The sequence below is a fragment of the Leptopilina heterotoma genome, unplaced genomic scaffold, assembly GCF_015476425.1.
Source record: "Leptopilina heterotoma isolate Lh14 unplaced genomic scaffold, ASM1547642v1 Lhet_60, whole genome shotgun sequence".
NCBI classification, from domain to species: Eukaryota; Metazoa; Arthropoda; class Insecta; order Hymenoptera; family Figitidae; genus Leptopilina; species Leptopilina heterotoma.
In genome coordinates this window covers 3,319,924-3,336,269 of record NW_025111138.1, presented here as the reverse complement: position 1 = coordinate 3,336,269, position 16,346 = coordinate 3,319,924, and the positions used below count along the sequence as shown (strand labels likewise).

The following is a 16,346-nucleotide window of genomic DNA, read 5'->3' as shown; positions in this document are numbered from 1 at the left end:
TTGAATTTGTATAGAATTCTTCTGAAAGTTTATGAAATAATTGAAATTTTCTAAAATTCTATTAAGAATAATTGATTTTTTTAAAGAATTTCATTGAAAATTCTAAAAAATATTTGATAGAAATTCACCACAGTAACAAATTTGATTTTTAAATTAATTAGACACTCTTGAAGTGTCTTAAAGTTTTAAACTAAATTTTTACTTGTAAAAATTATCCTTCTTTAAGATTAATTGAAGTTTCCTTGAAATTTTTCTTTGCTACATAGATCAGGGAAAAAATAAAAATTTTGTTTGGAAATCAGGGAAACAAAATAAAAAATTTTGTATAGCAACCCTATTAAAGGAAAAAAAGGAACTTTGGCTTATTTTTCACAAACGTAAAAAAATGAATTTGAATTTAAATTTAAGTGCATTTTTATTTATTTACTTTTTTTTATGTTTACCTTTGTCTTTCCCTGATGTGAAGCGCAGCTACTTTCTGAAATTCCGATCTTGCTTGGGAAAGGCACAAGGTGATTAAATGTAGACAGAAAGCCTTTTAGGTCGCTCCAAACATTTCAAAAACTTAATTACACATCCCCACAGCTAAACAATTCATATTTAATACTTTTTTAAAATTATTATTTTATTAAATGTACATGTATTCGATTTTTCTCATTTTAAATTGGAATTACGTCCAGCATTCCATTCAACAAAAAAAAAAATTATTTAAAACTGTCCTTTAACGAAACAGTTTTTCTTTTTTTTGAAAAATCTCTGGTTTCGTGTAAATTTGATAATACAGTTTTCAACTTAATGATTAATAATCGTGATTAAGAATAAAATTCCTACATTTAATAAATTATCAACTTGTTCGACGTCTCATGCTCAAGATTTTGTTTTCTTTCTTAAGCGGCGTGATTAATAATAATGATAAAAATTGGAAGTGAAAATTAATAAATGCAGTTAAATTGTGAATGTATAATATGATTTACACGTTTTTCAATGTATTTTCATATTTGTTTCCTCTCATAAAAGATAAAAGACTGTTTAGCTGTACCTGATTTTTCGATAATTGAGTGTATTATTCTACCAAATTCTAAAATTATAATATAGAATAGTGCTTGAATTACCGAAAAATAAATTATGTACAATTTTATATCCTAATGTCAGAAGAACGCCGGCAAGCGGAATATTCGTAGTGTAACAGCAAAAAGGATGATACGAGCTCGAGCTTAGAGGTATTATTTTTTAATAATGATAATAATTATATGATGATTATTATTATTATTATTATCATTATTTCTTTTCTAAATGTTTCAAATCATCGGCCTTGTTTTTTTTTCCCCGTGTTTTCTTTTTCACCACTATTGAAAATATATTCTTGTAAGTCTTGCGCAATCGTATATATAATTTTATACGATTGAATTAGAAACGTCTTCGCTTTTGATAATATTATATAGAAAATACAGTCCCAGCAGGTCTGATGTTACAACTTCGTTTCTTACATTGTTTTTCTTTTTTTTTTTTTTTTTTGTTTTCTTCATTTGATGGAAAAACTGTGGACATGGGTGCAACTGGCGTAGATTATTTGACAGTAGAAAAAATTATGATGACATTTTGTCGCGCGATAGTTAATCTTTTGATACTGAGATCAGTTTTCCATGGCGTATCTACGAGTCCATTCTTTGGCATTACGTATCGCTTCGCTTTCGTTTATTTTCCACAATTCAGCTACGTCATTAGCTAATGGATCATCAGGATTTGGTGCGCTCAACAACGCTTGTATCGATAGAAGTACTGTCCTAATTTGAAGAGCTGGACTCCATTTGTCTTTCAAAATGTCTAAACAGATTCTACCCAGCCTGTGAAATTGAAAGAAAACGTTTATTATTGTATTTGAATTGTCAATAAAATAATATCAGGCTTCGCATTCAATAATTAATTTTTTTAAAATAGCAAAAAATAACTTTAAGACTGGAAAAAGTAATGAAAAAGTAATAAAAAAAAGTAGTTATCGAGAGATTACATTTCACCACTAAAAATTCGTTTTCGTCGATTCACAAACATTTTATTCTGTATTTAATTTTACTCTATATTCAATTATCAAAAATTTTAACTGAAATTCATTTTTAAATCAATTATTATTAGAAACTTCAACCAGAATTCAATGATTTAAATACAAAAATTAATAATTGATAGAAAGATTGAATGTTTCTTAAAATTGAATACTTATAGAAAATTTTATCAAATTTTTTGAAAATGTAATTCATTCTTTTCAAGAATTTAAATAGAATTTTTAAAAGCAATTACATTTTTCGAGAAATTCATTTAAAAATTGTATTAAAAATAAATTTAAATTCTACAAAGAATTTTATTATTTATGAAAATATTAGAATTTTTGCAACGAATTATATTATTTTCATAAATAATTGAATTCTTGCAACGAATTTTATTATTTGTAAATATAATTGAATTCCTCTAAAAAACTTTATTATTTATGAAAATAATTGAATTCTTGACATTTTTTCAGACGAATTTGATTAAAATTGTATTGAAAATAATTGAATTCTTCTAAAAAATTGTATTCCTTATTAAAATAATTGAATTCCTGCGAAGAATTCTATTATAATTGTATTCAAAATGATTGAATTCGTCTTAAGAATTTTAAGAATTAATGAAAATAATTGTATTTTTGCAAAGAATTTTATTATTTATCGAAATAATTAAATTTCTGCAAGGAATTATATTATTTATCAAAATAATTGAATTATTCAAAATAATTGAATTCTTGGGAAGAAATTTATAAAAAATTTGTAAATATTTAAATTTCAGTCAAATTTTTATTATTTTTTAACAATAATTAAATGTTTGAGCAGAATTTTATTAAAATTTTCGAAAATTTTTGCAATTTTGCCAAGAATTTTATTAACATTTTTGAATATAATTGACTTTCGGTGAAGAATTTTATTATTTATAATTTAATTGAATTTCTGCGAAGAGTTTTACTGTTTTTTTTATTAAAATTGTATTAAAAGAAATTGGATTTCTGCGAGGAATTTTCTTATTTATGAAAATATTCGAATTTGTACGAAGAATTTTATTAAAATTTAAAAAAATAATAATTAAATTCTTGCAAAGATTTTCATTATTTATGAATATAATTTCTTTAAAAATTAAATGAGAAGTATGTAATTAAATTATATTTAAATTGTACATTTTTTAATTGTAATTAAAAATTTTATTATTTACTTTTATTAAATTTTTTTAAAATACTTGAATTCTTCTCAGAATTTTATTACAATTTTTTTTCAATTAATTGAATTCTTTTAAGAAATTTTATAAAATGAAAGTTATTGAATTTCTGCAAAATATTTTGTTATTTATGAAAGTACTCGAATTTGTGCGAAGAATTGTATTAAAATTTTTTTAAATAATTGAATTCTTTTGAAGAATTTTGTGAAAATTTATGAAAATAATAGAATTCTTGTGAAGAATTGTTTTGAAAATTATATTCAAAACAATTTAATTTATCTGAAGAATTTTGTTATTTTTTATGGAAATAATTGAATTCTCGAAAATTATTTATTTTAAATAATTGAATTAGTCTGAAAATTTTATTAGTTATGATTTTAATTGTATGTTTGCGAAGAATTTTATTAAAATACTTTTAAAAGAATATTCTTTTGAGAAATTTTACTAAAATAGTAGATATTGAAAATAATTGCATGTTATCGAAAAAATTCATTTTGTGTAAAAATAATTGAATTCTTGTGAAAAAATTCATAAAAATTTTTGAAAATAAGTGAATTATTTCAAAGAATTTTATTAAAATTTTTGAGAATAATTTTTTCTATTTCAGCTATTAGCTGATTTATAGTGCAAATTCTTAAAAAAAAAAGAAAAAAGTAGCTTTTAGTGTTACAAATCTGAAAAAAGTAGCCAAATAGTAAATCGTAAAAAAAAGTATTAAATAGTAGTAGGTTTTAGTAGATGAGTGCGAAGCCTGTAAATATATAATAATAAAAAGAAATAATTCGTATTTCAAAGACTTGTACCTGTCGATATTTGGATGATAAATTTTTGTTATAAATCTAACTTTTGGTGCGGACATTGGGTAGTCTTCTGGTAAGAATAACTCGAGTTTAAATAATCCTCCCTCGAAAGGTGAATCTTCAGGCCCCGTGACAATTACATGAAAATATCTAGCGTTGGTCTCATCTGGTACAGCACTAATTCCAGGCACTGGCTCTTGCATGAGTCTTTGTGTTTCTTTAATAATCCTTCGCGGCAATCCAGCCATTTTTATTAACTGTCAAGGAAAATAATCTTCATATACTTAACAATTCATATCTCAACAAAAACAATAAATCGGCAAATATTATTTTCTACAATTTCTCAAATTTCCCCCTACAATTTTTCTCCTACAAAATACTAAAAATACTAAAAAATAAATACTAAAATTCAATAAATAATTCATAATTTTCAGAAGTGAAAAATTTAACTAAAAAAATAGTCTCTACAAATAACATTATACTGAAAACTATCACTAACTTTTGATAATCAATAATGTCAATTGACAACAAAATTATTCTTTATTAAATTAAAATATCACGTGATGTGAATATGATCTCATAATAAATACAAAAAAGTATCACCGTAATTGTAATTTGCATAAAAAAAACATTTTACAATTAAAATGATAAAAAAAATAGATAACTTGGAGAATATAAAGTAGTTTTCTAACATTATTAGACAAAGCGGATATTCTTTTTTCTCCACAGTGTGAATACGAAAAAATCACAAAATAGCATAATTCACAAAATTACTATTCTCTTATTAAAAAAAAAATTACTCGATAAAAAAGTATTTATCGTGTTTATATTTACAATATACCAAAGAGAAAGTGTACCTATACGTATGAAATAAATTCTGAAAGAAGAACGCATCGAGAAGTGAACGCAACACATTGAATTGAGAAAAATCTGAGAATGAAAGAAGAGACTATTCCAACCTCTCCGCGAGCAGAAATTGGTTATAGCGGAATATAAAAAAAAGTTGAATAATATGGTAGTAATTGATTTCATTCATAAAGATGTTCCAAGAAAAAGAAAGTTATATTGGAGATAATCTTGATGCGCTTCTTTGATATATAGTTGAAGTTTACAGGGAATACATACGTTTTTTGAGAAAATCTGCCCGCGTCACCCCGAAAGTTCGTCTCCGGTGCCCCTTCAACTCGTATTTCTTAAATCGCAGTAAAAATCACTTTAGTCACCGATTCACTTATAATATCTGTCACACACGGCTGAATGGCCGGTAAGAAATTTCCAAAAATACCTTGAAATTGGTCTTATTAATTCAATTCCCACACGCAAATGTGTGTAAAATCTGATGTTAAAGTTCTATTTTATTCCTCAGCCAGCGGTAACGGCGCCACTGTCGCATTCACTACTCTAATCAAATTGCTTTCCGTTAGTATTATTTTTATGATTTTTCCGATTTTTCATTATAATTATTTAGAAAATCGTTATTAAATTTTAATTTAAAATTCTCGAAAGTATTTTTTTCAATCAAGTAAAACAATTCAGTGATACAAGAGGGTTAATTTTGAAAAACCGAAAAACCTTTGAAACAAATAGAAACATAACCTAAAAATTAACACCAACTTGATTCACGTTGATTGGCCATCAGGGGAACCAGGGGCCCAGGGGCGTATTTTGCTCAAATCCTTATTAATCTACAAAATGTCATCATGGTCATCGTTTGTAATCAAAATGCAAATATTCAATATTTCTTTTACGAGAATAATTAGTTTACTGGCGTCATCTCAAATTTTTTCCTCTGCAGATTCATAATAGTAAGTTGTTAATCTTTTTCTCCAATTTATCTTGATAATAATAATTAATAGTGATAGAATATTTTGCAAGTTGGACTAGTATTTTAAAAAATATAGAAATATTCAAATATTGTTTGATTTTTAATAATAGGAACATTTTTTTTTAATAATAGAAGATGATTTCGTACTAATTCTACTAAACATTTATTCTTATAGTTTGTGTTTTGTTTACATAACCTCAAACATGTTTATCATATTTTGGTTTGAATGGTTTGAATGGAATGGAATATTAATAGTAAACATAGTAAACAATAGTAAATAATAAACTTTTTTAAAATCATTGATTTAAAAAGAATATATTGTTTATAAGTTAACTTTTGTCTGATACAAAATTTAAAGTTACTTGAGAATAATGGAAATTGTAACTTTTAAATGCAAAGAAAAAGTTTTTTGTAAACATTTCCACTTTGTTTAAATTTTTAAGGGATTTGAAAATGGAAGACGTAAGATTATTGATACAGGAAGAAGGTCGAGCTGCTAGAAATTTAATAGCTTTCAACGTACCAGTTGGCACAAGTAACTCAGAAAAAATTACACGTAAACCTCCAAGTGTTCCCAGAGCAACTTTATCGAATTCTACGAAACGATCAGTAAAATCTAATGCACGAGTAAGATCGGCCTCGACTGGACGAGACAAAAAATCGGGTAAGAATAATTATCATTTTCTTGGGATAAATTTTTATATTAACAGGGTTGCCACAGGTCAGGAAATTCAGGGAAAAATCAGGGAAAGTAAAATTGGTCAAGGAAATCAGGGAAAAGTCAAGGATTTTTATTAAAAGTACTGGAAAAAATTAATTTTTTTGAATTCATAAGAATATTCTGAATTTTTTTGTCTTTTTTGTTTGCCTCATAAACTAGGAGATTATTAAAAAATAATGGATTTATATAGAAGAATTTTAATTACAAGCACTAAAAAAAATTTAATTTTGGAGAAGATACAAATAATTGAGGCTTCAGATCTTAAAAAACCACTTTCAGCATTGATTTTAAAATGGTAAAAGTGCCCTTTTAAAATCAGGAACTTCAATAATTGTAGAAATTCAATTATTTTCAAAAGTAATAAAATTCTTCGCAGAATTTCAATTATTTTCAAAAATTTAAATAAAATTCTTGCCAAAATTTCAATTATTTTCAAAAATTTAAATAAAATTCTTGGCAAAATTTCAATTATTTTCAAAAATTTTAATAAAATTCTGCTCAAACGTTTAATTATTGTTATAAATAATAAAAATTTAACTGAAATTTAATTATTTACAAATTTTTTATAAATTTCTTCCCAAGAATTCAATTATTTTGATAAATAATAACATTCTTTGCAGAAATTCAATTATTTCGATAAATACTAGAATTCTGTGCAAAAATACAATTATTTTAATTAATTTTTAAAATTCTTCAGATGAATTTCAATTATATTATAAAAAATAAAATTCTTCTTTGAAATTTAATTATTTTCAAAAATTTTAATAAAATTCTTGCCAAAATTTCAATTATTCAAAAAATTTTTAATAAAATTCTACTCAAACGTATAATAGAATTCTTTGCTGGAATTCAATTTTTTTAATAAATAATAAGTTTCTTCTCAGAAGTTCAATTATTTTTAGTAGATACAATTTTTATAAAATTTCTCAAAAAATTCAATTATTTTCAAAAATTGTAATATTTTTAAATTTTATTAAGAAAAAGCATTATTTTCAAAATATTCAAAGACATTTAAAAATGAATTTCAATTAAAATTTTAGATAATAATTGAATATTAAAAGCCTTGTAGCGTGAATTTCTAGAAATAATTGAATTTTGAAAAGATTTCAAATTAAAGTTTTAGAAAATTTCAATTTTTCATACAAAAGTAACAATTCTGTAGAATTAATTTTTTTTGAAAAAGTTTAATTGAATTTGTTTTTAAATTATTTCAAGTTTTTATTTTCTAATAAACAATTGAAGAATTTCCGAATAATTGATGAAATTTCGTAAAATTGAATTGTAAACAAATGGATTTGAAAATTCTCAATGAACTTTTTCAAAAAAATATTAAAAATAATTGATTTAAGGGCATTTGAACCATTATGACGTCACAAATTTAAAACTCATGCTTTGCACACATTGTGACGTCATAATGGTTTAAATGCCCTTAAAGAAGAATTTTTGTTAAAAAGTCTAGAAAATAATAATTGAATTATTATTAATATAATATTTAAAAGTAAAGTTATTTATTTATTTTCAAATAATTTTACAATTATATATTTTTTTAAAAGTGAAGTTATTTAATTTATTTATTTTCAAATAATTTTACAATATTAAAGAAATTCGTAAAAACATTCTTTTGAATATCTAATCAATTTGAGAATGAATCAGAATATTCTTTAGGGTGAGGAAAAAAGTTAAAATTTTGTCTGGAAATTAGGGAAAAACATAATTAAATTGTTGTGGCAACCCTGATTAATTAAATTATTTGTTAATTAATTAATTTATTTATTTATTTTAGAATTACATGCCCGATATTGGGCGTTTTTATTCGGCAATTTACAACGAGCAATTGATGGAATTTATCAAACCTGCGAAGAAGATGAAAATATATCAGAATGTAAAGAAGTAATACTAGTTCTAGAGAATTATGTGCGCGATTTCCATAATTTGATAGAATGGTTCAAGGTAAAATGGGCCTATGAAAGTACCGTGCCACCATTGAGACGCACACCATTAGCATGGGAAATTAGAAAAACTTCACCCTGTCGTTTATGGAATTCCACACCAAAGTCAACAAGTCCCCTCCAAAGATCCAGTCCTACGGGTTCTGCTTGTAAAAGTCCAATTGAAACTTCATTTGACAGTAGATCTGTCTCAAGTGATGGTAAAATTAATTCCATACAAGAGGAACCTGAAAAAACACCTCACAATGAATTTATCGATAAAAATCCAAAAGAAACACGAAAATATGTTGTCAAGAAAAATTCCGAACCGACAAACAATGAGAAATCTCACATAAAAATTGGTTGTAATACAACAGTGAAAAAACCAACTGTTAATGCAGGAAACGAAAATATTTCGCATCATCAAAGTGAAAATAATACCACTGAGGTAAAGAATCATTCAAAAGTATTAAATTCGAATCAGAATTCTAAAACAAACACTGACAGTGTTCACTGCACTAAGAGTGTAGTGGGAAATTTCACCAACAAGAGTAATGTAGAAACAATAAAGAATGAAATTAATCTCTCGTACGTGGAATATTCCAATGAAAACGAAAATAGAAATATTACTTGCACTCCAAATGAATATGCCTCTGTTGAAAAGAAAAATACGGAAAAGAGTTTATCTAGGGAAAATTCAAATTTACTATCGAAGAGATATTTTAAACCGATTGTTAAAAAACAACCGACCTTTCACACTCGGGAAATAGTGAGAAGTAAAGTTTCCAATCAGTCTACTACTACTACTGCTGCTGCTTCTGCTCCCAGTGCGACAGTGAATAGAACTCGACCTAAGGTTATACCGGTGGTACAACCAGCTTATTCGACTGTTTCAAAAGGTCTACCATCAACGGCGAAGACAACACGAAATCTTCCCGAAAGACCGAGAATGTTTCGAAGTAAAACTACTTTGTGTGCTAGGGAAACAACGAGTGCTGCTCCAATGCGACAGGGAACTTCTGTCTTGATTAGAAGACCGTTACAGTCTCAATCGACCAATCAGGTATTTATTTACTATCTGGTTAATAAATTAAGCTTTTAATTAATTTTTAATAAATTGATAAATAAGTTGTTTGAAAACTTGTAAGAAACCAGTTTGCATTTATATTTTTTTTACATTTTATAATTTTCAACTAAAACTGAAGTTACCAACCAACGTTTATGTCGAAGAAATTAAATTTAAAAAAAGTTACTCTTTTTTTTAACGATTTGGTACTATTTAGATACTTCTTTTAGATTTTTGACACTAAAAGCTACTTTTTTCTTTGTTTTTTTTTCTTTTCTTTGAGAATTTGCACTACTAATCTTCTAATAGTTGAAATAAAAGAATTATTCTCTAAAATTTTAATAAAATTCTTTTAAAAAAAAATTAAAAAACTATTAATAAACTTTTTCTGATAAAAAAGAAATTTTAATAAAATTCTTTGAAATGATTCCATTATTTTCAAAAATATTCAAAAAATTCTCTGTTAAAGATTCAATTATTTTCATAATTTATCAAATTCTTCACTGGAATTCAATTATTTTCACAAATAATAAAATTTTCTAGAGAAATCCAATTATTTTTATTGCAATTTTAATTGAATTCCTCGAAAGAATTGAATCATTTTTTAAAAACTTACATAAAATTCTTTGCAGATATCCAATTATTTTCATAAATTATAAAATTCTTTGCAAAAATTCAATTATTTTCATAAATAATAAAATTCTTTGCAGAAATTCAATTATTTTGATTAATTTTTAAAATCCTTCAGATGAATTCAATTATTTTGAATAAAATTATAATAAAATTCTTTAGAGGAATTCAATTATTTTAATTAAATTCCTCGAAAGAATTTAATTATTTTTCAAAATTTTCAATACCATTTTAATTGAATTCTCTCGAAAGAATTCAATTATTATTTTCAGAAAATTGTATAAAGTTCGTTAAAATAATTCAATTATTTACAAAAATTTTGATAAAATTCTTCAGAGGAATTGAATTATTTTTATAAATAATAACTTTCTTCACATAAATTTAATTATTTTTAGTTGATACAATTTTTATAAAATTTTTCGCAGAAATTCAATTATTTTCCATTAATTTCAAAAATATTAAATACTTTCTTTGTCAAGAATTCAATTATATTCATAATTTATGAAATTCTTCGATGGAATTCAATTATTTTCATAAATAATAAAAACCATCAGATGAATTCAATTATTTTAAATTGAATTTTTGCAAAGAATTTTATAATTTATAAAAAAAAATTGAATTTCTGCAAAGAATTTTATTATTTATGAAAATAATTGAATTCTTGTGAAGAATTTTATCAAAATTTTTGAAAATAATTAAATTCTTTAGAAGAGTTTAAAATTGTATTGAAATTAATAATTGAATTGTTACAAAGAATTTAAAAAAGTGGTTTGATAATAATTGACTTACGCTATAAAAATTTTATTATTTATTCAATTATTTTCATAATTTATGAAATTCTTCACAACAATTCAATTATTTTCATAAATAATAAATATTTTTGGAGAAATTAATTTATATAAAATACAATTTTTAAGACAAATTATAAAAAAAATTCTTTATTTTTGTATTTAAATAGCAATTGAATTCTTGTAACACTTTTTAAATAGATTTTATTTAAAAAGGAATTTCAGTTAATATTTCAGATAATAATTGAATATTACATGCGACATAATTTTTAGAAATAATAAAAATTTCATAACATTTTTAAATGAAATCTTTGGAAATTTTAATTGTTGTTAAACTGATATTTAAATATTTATTTTGAAAGATTATTAATTTTCCTTTCCTTAAAAAAATTATTTGATTTTAATATTTAAAAATTAAACAAAAATAATTGAATTTTTACTTTTATTTTTTAATTAAAAAAATTTTTTTTTAATTTACATATTCGTATTTTTTAAGAATTGAAAATGAATATTTGAAAAATAATTGAATTTCCTAGTAGGAATTTTTAGAATTATTTAAATTTCAAAAGGTTTTAGATTGAAATTAATTCTAATTCTTGTGAAAAAATAAATAATGCAATTTTTAAGTTAATCATCGAGTGCGAAGCCTAAAATTTTGAAAATTAAGACTATGAAAAAATCGGGGATTAACTCGTTTGGGGATCGTGAACAATTCTAGGAAAATTAACGAAATAGTTTAGATTAATTTAATTTCAATCATTTCATTTGAAAAAGTTTAGTATTTCGTATTTTCTAATTTTGTTATTATTATTATCTTAATTATTTTTAATATGATTCTTTAATTACAATCTGTTTTTAGAAATACGATCAGAATTATCGTAATTATTATTATCGTAATTATTTTTAATATGATTCGTTAATTACAATCTGTTTTTAGAAACACGATCAGAATTCAAGCAAGGGAGCTGAAGACATCAGTGCCTCTGTCGAGGTTCTACCAAAACAAAGTACAAAAATTAAAGAAGACGGCGACGGATGGCAAACAGTGCGAAGTCGTTACAGAAGAGGAAGTTCAAATAATCTCAATATGTCAACACGTTTTCATAAACCAAGCACTGCTATTTCATTGCCAGCACTTTGTCTAGACAATTCTCCAGAGAAGAATAAAAAATCATTTACTCCCGATGGAAATCAAAGACAACGAAAGAGTAAAAGTATCGGTACAAAGAATGACGAGACAAAAGAATTAAAATTGAAAACTGTCAATGACAATGTGAATTCAAATGTCCAGGGAATTTGTGGTGATGAAAAATTAGACCAAAGAGATATACCGAATATTAATGACACAAATTCAACTTCCGTAATAGCGGCTATTTTTAAAAATGAAGCCGAACTCCTGGAGAAAAGAATACAACAATTTATGGCCGCCCAGGCAGAAAGAGAGAGAATTATTTTAGAGGAGGAGCGGAAAACAGAAGAGGCAGACACTCAAAGATCTCAACAACTTTGTGATGAGGAGGCATCATTACAGAGGCAAATTATGGAATTGGAGTCTAGTGAAATTGATGTCGACACTGAAACTGATGAGATGGATGGTGAAATGGCTTTGGAAATAGAAGAGGACATTTCAATTGGTCCGATTAATGACAATATTAGTATAGAGGACAGGTGAGTACTTGAGGAATATATCTTGTCGAAAAAAATTTAATTAAAAACACAGGTTTCGCACTAGTTAATTAATAAAAAAACGGTAGCAATAAGTAGCAAAGGGGTGTCAAAGTCGATTCGATTATCTTCGTTAACTAAATTAGTAATCTTTTTCCTCTTTCTTTCAAGTTTTTCAATTAATCGTGTTTCACAATCACAATAGTTATTTATTGTGATTAAAAATTTGATTACCTTGAATTATATTAAAATTTTTAGAAAATAATTGAATTTTTCTCAGAATTTAAATTTTCTAAAGAATTATATTAGAGCTTTTGCAAAAAAAAAAATGTTTTGAAGAATGTCTTTAAATTTTGTGAAAATAATACAGTTTCTTAAATAAAATTTTTCAAAAATTACAATTTTTGAAAATAATTATATTCTTTTGTGAAAGTTTATAAAAATTGAATCTACTAAAAATAATTAAATTCCTCTAAAGAATTTTATTATAATTTTATTCATCTGAAGGATTTTAAAAATTAATGAAAATAATTGAATTTCTCGAAAAAATTTTAAAAATTAATGAAAATAATTGAACTCTTGAAAAAAATTTTTAAAAATTAATGAAAATAATTGAATTTCTGCAAAGAATTTTATTATTAATGAAAATAATTGAATATTTGCAAAGAATTTTATAATATATAAAAATAATTGAATTTCTGCAAAGAATTTTATTATTTATTGAAATAATTGAATATCTGCAAAGAATTTTATGGAAGTTTTTAAAAAATGATTTTATTCTTTCGAGGAATTCAATTAAAATTTTTTTAAAAATCATTGAATTCTTACAAGGAATTAAAAATTTTTTTTAAAAATAATTGAATTGCTCTAAAGAATTTTATTACAATAAATTGTATTCAAAATAATTGAATTTATCTTGAGAATCTTAAAAAATAATGAAAATAATTGAATTTATTCGAAGAAATTTATTATTTAGGATAATAATTGAATTGTTTTAAAGATCTTTATGGAAGTGTTTGAAACTAATTAAATTCTTTCGAGGAATTCAATTAAAATTGTATTGAAAATAATTAAATTCCTATAAAGAATTTTACTATTTATGAAATTAATTGAATTCCTGTGGAGAATTTTATTAAAATATGTACTGAAAATAATTGGATTCTTATAAAAAGTGTTATCAAAATTTCCGACAATAATTAAATTATTCCCAAAATTATATTACAAATTTAAAAATAATTAAATTCTCTTAAGAAATTTTATTAACATGGCACTGAACATAATTGAATTCGAAAGTAAAATTATATTATTTTTAAAAATAATTGAATTCTTGCGAAAAATGGTATTGAAATTTTTGTAATTGATTAAACTGTTCCGAAGAATTTTACTGAAATTTCAGAAGATAATTGAATTCTTTCTCAAAATGTTATTAAAACATTTTAAAATACTGGAATCCTTTCGAGAAATTTGACTAAAATTAAATTAAAAATAATTAAATTGTCGCAAAGAATTTTATTATTATGAAAATAATCGAATTCTTCCAAAGAAATGTTATTAAAATTTTTTTAAACAATTTAATTCTTAGTGGGGATTTTATTACAATTTTTGTAAATAATAAAATTTGTTGAAGAATTTCTTTAAATTTCTAGAAAATAATGCAGTTTTTTAAAATAATTTTAATTGAAAATTTTGAAAATAATTGAAATTTACAATAAATTGTATCAAAACTGTTTAGAATAATTGAATTTTTTTAGAATAATTTTATAACAATTTTAGTTTTTAAATATAATTGAGTCTGTTAGAGAAATTTTATTTTAATTTTATTGAATATAATTGAATTCCTGAGTAGAATTTTATCAAGAATTTAAGAAATAATTGAATTCTTCTGAAAAATTTTATTAAAAATTTTTAAAAATATCTGAATCCTTTTGTAACATTTTATTAAATTTGTTTTGGAAATAATAATTGAATTCTTACGAAGAATTTTATTATTTATGAAAATTATTGAATTTTTGAAAGAATGTTATTATTTACGAAAATATTTGAATTCGTGAGAAAAATTTTATTAAAATTTTTGGAAATAATTTTAATAATAATAGCAAATTAAGTACAGCGTTTCGCGAGCAACATTTGCTAGTTAATTAATAAATTAACTTATACTAAGTATAATAGAATAAAATTTATTTCCTTAAGTTACGTAATTGTTTCACATCAAAGACAACCGATGGATTAAATTACATTAATTTATAACGAACTAATAAATTATAAAACCTAAAGAATTGTTAATTAATAATCATTAATTTTTACCAGATATGAAAACATGTTGGAAGGAATGTCCTGGGCCGAACAAATGGACACTTTAGCTCAATTACAAGCACTGGACGCTCGTCATCCTGGTCGCGCTTTAGAGCTTCATCAGAAACTCTCATCTCCGTCCAGAAAGAGATCTTTAGCGGAAACTCTAAGACGTTTTCAAACAAAACAGGCTTGCGCCCAACATAAACGGCAAAAATTGTTGATGGAAAAATCACAGCGACTAAGGGAACTATTGAATAAAGTTGAGGACGTGAAGAGTGCAAAAACACAATTAATTGAAGACAAGAGAATTCGATTGGAAATTAAACTCAAGCGAGCTGAGGAGAATAGAACTCAACATCTTTTGGAAGTTGTGAGAAAGGCGCACGATGAAGATTCGAAATTAAAAGAAATTGCCTTTATTAATGAACTTGAGGCACAAAATAAGCGGCACGATTTCATGGCATTGTGTCAGGAACAAGAGGAACGCTTGCAGGTAAATAGTTTTTATACCAAAATTTAAGTAAAAAAATATTTTTTCTATTTAAATATTTTCTATTTTTATAATATATATTATATAATTATTTAAATATACTTAAAATATGTTTTATTATTTATTTTTGTGAAGTTTGAAATTGTTTGCGAAGGGATATTGTATCAAAATTATCTTCTCTTGAAAATTGAAAATTAATTATCAAAATTTTGTAGAGTATACAAGAGGAGCGTCAACGTCGACAGGAGGAAAAAGCAGCAAAAGAAGCCGCTGCAGAGGAGCGAAGACGAGCTCTCGAGGTAGAGAGACAATTGCGAATACAAAAAATGCGAGAAGCCCGACGTGAACGCGAAGAACGGGTTGGAAAAATGCAATTAGAAAGGGAAAAAGAACGTCAGGTAATTATCAAAATAATTCTAAAGCGCGATCAAAAAAATTTTTTAATTAAATTGACTTTTTCTCGATTTACATAAAAAATATTAACTTTTTTTTTATTCCGGTAATATAAGAATCATGAAGAAGTATAATAATAAGGAATATTAATAAAATAATCGTTAATAAACTTTAATGAGACAGAATAATTTTTTTCCATAGGAACTTGCTAGAGAAAAGGCGAGAGACAGAGAAGAACGTTTATCGGCTCTACACGCTGCTCAACTGGCAAATCAAGAAGAGTTACAAAAGAAAATTGCTCAAAAACAACAAGAGTCGGCTAGAAGACATGTGGAAAATATAGAACACATACGTCAAAGAGCTGTGGAATTATCAATATTGAGATCAGAAGAAGTTCCTCCAACTCTAAAGTCATATCCTGCTCAAAAGCAATGTTCGCTTTGTGGAACACTGGTAAATTTAATTTTTTATTCCCCTTTTAAGCAAATTTAAACAAATCTTAAAAATCTTT

The 16,346-nt window shown here is 24.3% G+C and overlaps 2 protein-coding genes across 2 annotated transcripts in view; one reads left to right on the top strand and one right to left on the bottom strand.

Annotated features, from left to right (window-relative positions):
- Positions 1-396: 396 nt before the first annotated feature.
- LOC122509474 (ubiquitin-conjugating enzyme E2 N) lies at positions 397-5,404 on the bottom strand. The gene is made up of 3 exons (XM_043623591.1): positions 5,160-5,404; positions 4,038-4,291; positions 397-1,844 (listed from the first exon to the last, which is right to left on the bottom strand). The coding sequence occupies exons 2-3, from the start codon at positions 4,280-4,282 to the stop codon at positions 1,634-1,636; spliced, it is 456 nt and encodes a 151-aa protein (XP_043479526.1). The 5' UTR covers positions 4,283-4,291; positions 5,160-5,404; the 3' UTR covers positions 397-1,633.
- Positions 5,405-5,651: 247 nt separating this feature from the next.
- The window catches only part of LOC122509473 (S phase cyclin A-associated protein in the endoplasmic reticulum), a 76,872-nt gene continuing 66,177 nt past the window's right edge, over positions 5,652-16,346 (top strand). Inside the window, exons 1-7 of the mRNA XM_043623590.1 lie at positions 5,652-5,839; positions 6,303-6,523; positions 8,364-9,571; positions 11,930-12,660; positions 14,965-15,445; positions 15,658-15,840; positions 16,037-16,288. Of these exons, the coding sequence (XP_043479525.1) occupies positions 6,313-6,523; positions 8,364-9,571; positions 11,930-12,660; positions 14,965-15,445; positions 15,658-15,840; positions 16,037-16,288 (3,066 nt within the window). The 5' untranslated portion in view covers positions 5,652-5,839; positions 6,303-6,312. The remainder of the gene's footprint in view (positions 5,840-6,302; positions 6,524-8,363; positions 9,572-11,929; positions 12,661-14,964; positions 15,446-15,657; positions 15,841-16,036; positions 16,289-16,346) is intronic.